Source organism: Chrysochloris asiatica, unplaced genomic scaffold (genome assembly GCF_000296735.1).
Source record: "Chrysochloris asiatica unplaced genomic scaffold, ChrAsi1.0 scaffold00101, whole genome shotgun sequence".
NCBI classification, from domain to species: domain Eukaryota; kingdom Metazoa; phylum Chordata; class Mammalia; order Afrosoricida; family Chrysochloridae; genus Chrysochloris; species Chrysochloris asiatica.
In genome coordinates, this window is record NW_006408619.1 from 9,819,304 (window position 1) to 9,827,384 (window position 8,081).

The window sequence follows — 8,081 nt, forward strand, 5'->3', positions numbered from 1 at the left end:
AATGTAAAGAAAACAAAAATCCTCACCACTGGACCAATAAACAACATTCTTATCAACGGAGAAAAGATTGAAGTTGTCAAGGACTTCATTCTTCTTGGATCAACTATCAACACTCACGGAAGCAGCAGTCAGGAGTTTAAATGACGTATTGCATTAGGCAAATCTTCTGCACAAGACCTTTTTAAAGTGTTGAAGAGCAAAGATGTCAGCTTGAGGATAAGGTGCACCTTACCCAAGCCATGGTGTTTCCAATAACCTCATGTGCATTTGAAAGCTGGACACTGAATAAGGAAGACCGTAGAAGAATTGATGTGTTTGAGTTGTGGTGTTGGAGAATATTGAAAGTGCCATGGGCTGCCAAAAGAACCAATAGATTCATTTTGGAAGAAGTGCAGCCAGAGTGCTCCTTGGAGGCCAAGATGGCCAAATTTCGTTTCTCATATACTTCAGACATTTTCAGGAGTCACTGGAGAAGGATATCATGTTTGGTAAGGTGGAATGTCAGAGAAAGAGAGGAAGATCCCCCAATGAGATGGACTGGCAACATCGATGGGCTCTAGCGTGGCAACAGTAGTGAGATTGGCCCAGGATTGGGCTATGTTTCGTTCTCTGTGTACAAAGTCGTTATGGGTCGGTACCGACTCGGTGGCACCTAACAACAACAATCTTGACAAGTTTTCTAAAAGGACACAGGACGAACACGGAGTCTTATTAGGAAAAAAAAATTTTTTTAAATGTTTTATTGTGAATTATGTGATAGTTTACATGGGAGAACATTAGCTTTACCTTCATCCTATCATATATTGTTTCCTTGCCATGGCTACAATCCCCTCCATGCATCATCAATCAACCAAAGGGTATACCCCCCAAGCCTACCCCCTTGTCATCAGCACACAGCCCCTCTCCCTCTCTGGGTCTACAATCCCCAGCTGCTCCCTTTCTTCACGTCATCATCTCTGTGCCTCCATCTCTGGTATCACTGCTTCTCTGGGTAGGGTCCCACACTCTGCTTTTCTCCCTTGATGGTCCCAGGGACCTCTGCTCCTGGACTGCAAAGTCAACCACTCCCCTCCTTTTGGTACAAAACATCTACCTCTGCATTTCCAACCCTCACAATCAGTCCTGATAGTAATTATTCACTGTTGTACCACAAGAGACCTATCCCCATCTCCTTTTATCAGCCCTGCCCATACAGATTGGATACTACTCACTGGAGATTCTACCTTCCTCTGTGGCCTCTGGATCTAGGTTCCTGCTTGAAAGCTTGTAAGCCAGTCACTTCTTGCCTTTGTAGCCCCGCCCCCCCCATTTGGGGTAGCCAATGTTCAAGTTGCCCATCCCTGTCTACTCTGTGTATGGAGGGGGTGGGAATGATCATCACTGTAAAGATTTGTTCCCCCTTTTGAGCTACTGCATCCATAGGTGTAGGTCAAGTTCATCAAATTGTATCAGATTACTTTTTTCCTCTTATTTCTTCTTCTAGTTGAGTTCTGATCCTCTAGCCATTGAAGCCAGGTCAAGTGGGTATTATCTGCAAGTGTGGGTGTTCTTATGCATATGCCCTCTCTTCTTATCAGCTGGACGTTTCACTGTCCACTCTAGTTCTCTTGTGGCTGTCTCACTGACTCTGGGCCCATGAGTTCCCAGGTCTTGCCACACTGCTGGCCAACCAGGTCTCCACCAGGGTTTACAGGAGTCTATTGAACGTGGTAGGGCTTAGCTTGCTGCTTCATTGCTGTTTTTCCCTCACTTAGGAAGAAGTTTTAAGAAAATTCAAAACTCCGTTGGTGCGAAAAAGGTCAGGAAAGTTGCCCCAAGGAATTTGTTTATCACTATGGACCAACCTATATTCTTCTAGGGTAGCAAGGGTGGTCCGACAAGCATCTTATCTAGAAGCCTCATCCCACCTACCCTACAGCCCTGGTCTTGCCTCAGCAGACTTCTTTTCGTTCCCCAAACTCAATATTTAAAAGGAACACAATTTGAGTCCCTTGAGGATGCTAAAGCTACCATTTTAGTGTGGTATAAATCAAAGAGCACAGATTTTCCAGGGAAGGGTTAGAAAGCTATGAACACTGCCTTCTGAAGTGGATAGACCTAGGAGGAGAGATGCTGAGAAATAACAGCTTCACATTTCAATTTGTTTGTTTGTTTGTTTCAATAGCACTATTTATTTGACTTAACCCTCACATGTCACCCCATTGTATAAATCCCCCACAAGTACCTCGCCTACCAATGGATGTTTGGCTTGCTCCCGATTTTTGTGACTATGAACAGTCTTCTCCGTAGCTCCTGGTGCTGATGTACAAGAGCCTCTCCAGGAGAGAAGAGCGAACCTCACAGGCTCTTCCATTAGCACACTGTCTGTGTGTCTCTTGTTTCCTGTAGACCCACAAAGCACCTGAATAAAACCATCTGCGCAGTGGCCCCGGTCCCGGCCTTACCCGGCATGGTAAGTTTCAAGTGTCTCTCATTCTTCTTCAGTGAATTTGAGCCTTTTTTCCCCTCAGAAATTTTTTACTAGCTTTGGATATATAAATATGAAAGAGCTCACAGTTCACTTGGAAAGGCAGGCAAGTCACCAAGCAGGCAAGCTAGAAGGGCAGGGATGTGATTATCAGTGGATGCCATGGGACAGAGAGCAGGGCCCCTACCTGAACGCATGGCAGTCAGCTCTCTGGAGGAGGTGACAGCTAGGCTGGCCTCACTGAGCCAGGGGAGCTGAGTAGGCGGAGCTCACTGTGTGTCTAGGTTTTGCAGTAAGCTCAGAGCAGCTGCAGGTCAGGTATATGTGGGGTGGGGCCGAAGGGCCAGGACACCAGACTTCAGGGATGGACTTGACTGGGATGTGGGTTGACCAAGCAAGGGGTTAAAACTGGCGTGCGGCATATCAGAGAAGATGAACATGGAGGGGTGTCCTTGAGGAGACAGATCCCACAGTTCTGAGCTAACCGAAGATGAGGGAGGTATCACAGTGGGTCACAGAAGAAGTTGGTATCACAGCTGGTCCTGGCTTGGGGTCTTTGCAAAGCTGATGTAACCTGTATGGGGTCTGCTGAAGCCCAGGCCTGGAAGAAAGTCTGTGGTTCCCAGTGCGGGCCTGCTAGATGTCAGAGGCCTGTTGAATCGCCTGAGGAGCTTCCAAGAAAGTCCAGGCTACAAATGTAGGTACAGAAGCGTGGTTGTTGGCTTCATGAGCTCTGCAGGCCCCCCAATCAGAGAGAGGAGGTGGATAGGAAAGAGGTTCTGGGGGGGAAGGAAGAAGGGGGGGGGGGGGGCTCCTGTCACTTGCAGAACAAGCAGAGGAAGATGAGCTCACAGCACAGACTGAGAGGGATACCCATGGAAAACCAGGAGAGTAGGTCCCCAAAGCTAAGGGTCAGAGACACCGAACACAGTGAAACCTGTCAGAGCCCCAGCTCAATGGGACTGCCTTGTTCATCCTGGACTTGCACGTTTCCCACCTGTGACAAGGTGCAATCTTACTTATCACTTGTTTTAGTTTAAAAAAAAAAAACAAAAAAAGTGAGTCTTCCTTCTCTGACAGGTTTCTGTCTTATGCAGGTTCCGTGTTTTGCAGGTGTTACTGCACCTCATACAGAACAGCAGCCCAGGCAGGGCAGGGCTGGTGGTCCATGAGTGTAGGCACAGGAGTGAAGGTGCTGAGTGGAGCGGTTCTCCTAAGACGTTTGGGTGTGAAGGGGCAAAAAGTGGTTGGAAGAGGCTAGAGACTCAGGAAAGGGCATCCTAAGGATTGGAGGCAGTTCAGAAGGGTCATCTACTGAGGAAAGGGCCCAGGCTGGAGAGAGGGTGTCGGAAGAGGGCAAGGAAGGCCACCGGGGACAGGTGTAAAACTCAGTCATGAGTACGTGGAGATGCTCGGGAGCCAGGGTACCAGCACTGGATCAAGCTTAGCTCTGGATGTGGGCCTGGGTTCTTTTGTTTGAACTCTTCACTGTGAATTGAGTAAAGATTTACAGAGCAGATTCTGAGTTTTACATCCAACAAATCAGACACTTCATGTCATCTCAGCAATCACAGTCGCCTCCTTGTGACTTCACCACCCACTTCCTCCCTGGGTTTCCTGTTTCCTGTCCTCCTTGTTTCCCAACCCTTCTCATTTGTTAACATTGATGGCAGCACAGTGGGGAAAGCGCAGAGGACACAGGTGTTTTCTGCCATTCCCTGGGTCAGGCTGGCTGGACCCAGAGACCCAGTGCGCAAGAGTTGATAAACTCTCTCTCTGCGTCTGATTTTCGTGTCCATCTGCTTCTCCCATTCCACACTGGGGCCACCTCTAGACTACCTTCCCGTGGCTGACAAGAGTCCAGCAGGAGTTCCCACTCTCTGTCTCTGCTTCCCAGGTGCTGATCTTTTCCTGGGACGGCTCTGTGCGCCTCATGGATGTGGCCAAGCCTGAAATCCTCTGTGCCTTTGCTCCACCCAGATCCTACCACTTAGCGGTCCCCTGGAAGCCAGTATTTGTCGTGTCTTTACACCATCCGTGTTTCCTGCTTCGAGGTATGGAAGGTGGAACATGCCCTGACCTGCTCATTTGTCTGATTTCTCAGTGCCCTTACCTAGCAATAGGAGGCTGCATGCAACCCCTTCCCAATTCTGCACTCTCTTCACCCCAGGCCCAGAGGACATTGTCGGAGTGCCTGGCAAATCTTTTTTTCTGGTCTCCTTCTTTGAACAAGTGAGCCCCCTCCATAGCCCAACCCAGACACGCAGCCTTAGAGACAGAGAACGGCACATGTGCCCACCTGGGCTTAGGGCCTCTTGTCCTCCCCACACTGCCTACCACCACACAGACCATTGAGAAAGCTGTCATCAGGAAGAACCTGGACTCTGGTCTCTTTTCAGGAGACCATCCAGATGAAATTGAATGTACCAGTAATGCCAACGAGATCAGAAATGTTGTTTTCTATTTCAACTTGGAGGCCTACCCACTCCTGGAAAAGATCTCAGGGACAGGCACCATTTCTCAGAGTGATGTGACTAGTAACAAGGCGCTGCCTTTGGAGAGGAGATGCCAGCTCTTCCTCCAGGAGAGGTAAAGAATTCTGTGCCTATATCCAATTCTGGCGTCTGGGGTTATATCTGGATTAAGGGAAAGTGGGGTTTGCTTGATGGTGGGATCCTTTCAGCTTTTAAATTCTCCCCTAGGCTGTTATGATTCCACCATATTGTAACACATAAGCCACACTCCAACTCAAGTTCAACTTGGTAGAAAAGTTCCATGTTGTGCATTCTTTCTGTCAAGACCATCTTGTCTTTTCACTTTCTCAATTCTGCATTTAAGTAAACAAACATGTTTGGACTATTGTTGTTATGTGCTGTTGAGTTAGTTCCGACTCACAGTGATGCTGGTCAGTGTTTCCAGAACTCTTGAATCTTCACGGGAGCAGATAGCTTCAGCTTTCACACACGGAGTAACTGGTGGACTCAAACCATAGACCTTGTGGTTCACAGTCCAGTGCTTATTGAACAGAGCTACCGCGAGGTACAATCATTTAAGACAGATGCTGGAAAACTATATAGTCTGTGGGTCAAATCCGGCCCACTGTCTGTTGTAAATAAAGTTTTATTGAAACACAGCCATACTCATTTACTTACATATTATATAGGCGTACTATGAGCTACAGCTGCAGACTTCAATAATTGGAACAGAGATCATATGACCCTTAAAGTCTAAAATATTTACTATCTGACCTTCATAGAAAGTATTTGCCAACCCCTGATCTAAGGTCACTTTCCCTTAACTATCATCTAGAGCACAGAGCTGTTATCTGATACCCATGGGGTTGACATGGGTCAGAGTTAACTCTACAGCAGCTGGTTTGTTTTGTATGACAATGATGGGGCCATTGGTGGGTCAGTGGTGGAATTCTCGCCTTCCATGTGAGGAACCCAAGTTTAATTTCTGGCCAATGGACCTCATGTGCAGCCACAGCCCACCCATGTGTTATTGGTGGTTTGTGTGTGCTACGATGATGAACAAGGAGTTCTGGTGGATTGTGCTTTGGGCTGCTAATCAAAAGGTCATCAGCGTGAATCCACCAGCTGTGCCGCAGGAGAAATATGAGGCTTTCTACTCTCACAAAGATGAACAGCCTCAGAAACCCTCTACAGAGTCACTATGAGTTGGAACCAACTCAACAGCACCCAACCACCAACCACCACCATCATATGAAACAGATTTCAACAGAGCTTTCAGACTAAGACTAGGAAGAAAGGCTTGGCTATCTACTTCTGAAACTAAGCAAATGAAAATTCTATGGATCACAACAGTCTTACCCACACCCGATGATGAGGATCATTCAGGACTGGGCATTTCATTCTGTTGTGCATGGAGATTTGGAGGGCTGACTGCAGCAGCTAACAACATGCTAGAGATGATGACTTGCCTCCCTGTGAATCAAATTTATTCCTGGGGAAATTCTAGACTTCACCACCAGGTGGCCCTAGATCACATCCTCGCTTTCCCTCTCCTGACTGCATTTACTCATGGCACTGTAGTTGTGGCTTGCCTGTACTCATATTAGGGTTTGCTTGGGTAGCTTTCAGCCCTGATTTTGCCCCTACAGACTTCGTTTTGTTCCCCAAACTCTAAAAGACGTTAAAAGGAACACAATTTGTGTCCTTCAAGGATGCGATGTCAAACTGCCATTTTGATGTATAAATCAAAGAGGGCAGAACTCTTCAGAGACCCACTTTCTGGCTGGCTGACTGCCACGCTTGGACTCTTGAAATCTCCCATCCATGTAGGTGTCATGGGGCAGGTTTGAGAGCTGCAGGCACATGAAGCAAATGAGACCCTGGGTCCCACTGGCCATCAGGGCATCCTGGAGCCTGGGCCATGTGTGCCCACACCCATACCATCCTGCCATTTGGTTTCACATGGGCCTGCACCAGGGACTGGGGTGTGTGCGTGTAGCACTCCTCCACCCCCCACCCCACCACCACAAGACCAGTCCCTTGCTGGGGCTGGGGCAGCCCTCCATCTGACTCTCTACAGGGCTCCAGTGCAAAGTACCTGGGCCCAGATCAACTACAAAGAACACCACTGCTCTGAGGCCCTGGAGCAAGCAGCCACACACTTTCAATGGTTTATTTTTCATCTACAGGGGTGCCACCAAACGTACTCCATGCCTTCTTCACCATGGCATAGACTGTCATTACACAAATAGGACCCAAAGAAACATTTTCAGATTTTTTTAAGGAGGGTGAACGAGGCCAACATTAACTCCTGGAAAAGTCACAAGACATGCGTGGTATATGCCTGGGTGCGCTATGCCTGACTTTTGTACAAATTTTCATCATTTCTGTGTATTACATATGTGTGTGTGTTATTTTCATGGGTGTGCTATTTGCAAAATCCAGATGGTTCTTTTAAGTTACACATGTCTTACTGCACTGAGCACTAGACACAGAGGTATTTCACTCCTGAGCACAGAGCTCAAAACAAACCCCCAACCATGATCCCTGTCTCTCCTCCAGAAGTGTGCCGGGAGAGATGAAGCCTGTGTTGGCCTCGAGTTTCCTGAGTTAGTACAAGCGTGGTCAGGCTCTTCCCTGGGGACCTGGGCTTGTGGCTACAGCACGAAGTGGGTTCCTCTGATCTTCCGTTGTATGACCCCCCAGGTTCCAGAAGCTGGAGAAAGACAGGACGAAAGAACAGGAGCACTGGACCCGGCTTCGGAGGTACTTGTTGGTACTGCAGAAAGACAGCTTTACCAAGTGACTCGACCACCACCCTGGGGTCCTCTAGGAAGGCACCTGCCCCCCGGACACCTGAGTCGAAGGCAGCTGATGACAAAGTACAATGACATAGAGCCAAGCTCCCCAGGCCCAAGAGTGCAGTCTGTGGCCATTGCAAAGCCAGCAGGTGCAAAGGTGCTATTTTGGGGGTCTTCAAGCACTAGTCATCTTGTCAGACCCCTGAGGCGGGCAGGACTTGTTAACCAAATAAACAGTTGTATTGTGTTTCAGAAACCAAAGTTTCTGTGGTTTTGTAAGTTATTGTTCATCAGCAGGACCCAGCTAATGACTCCAACCAGAGTCCCAGGCCTTCTGAG

At 48.1% G+C, this 8,081-nt stretch overlaps 1 protein-coding gene across 1 annotated transcript in view; it reads left to right on the plus strand.

Moving 5' to 3' along the window:
- WDR93 (WD repeat domain 93) overlaps positions 1-7,747 on the plus strand; it is a 56,761-nt gene extending 49,014 nt beyond the window's left edge. Inside the window, exons 13-16 of the mRNA XM_006867175.1 lie at positions 2,389-2,452; positions 4,365-4,521; positions 4,867-5,056; positions 7,648-7,747. Coding sequence (XP_006867237.1) covers positions 2,389-2,452; positions 4,365-4,521; positions 4,867-5,056; positions 7,648-7,747 — 511 coding nt within the window. The remainder of the gene's footprint in view (positions 1-2,388; positions 2,453-4,364; positions 4,522-4,866; positions 5,057-7,647) is intronic.
- The last annotated feature ends 334 nt before the right edge of the window (positions 7,748-8,081 follow it).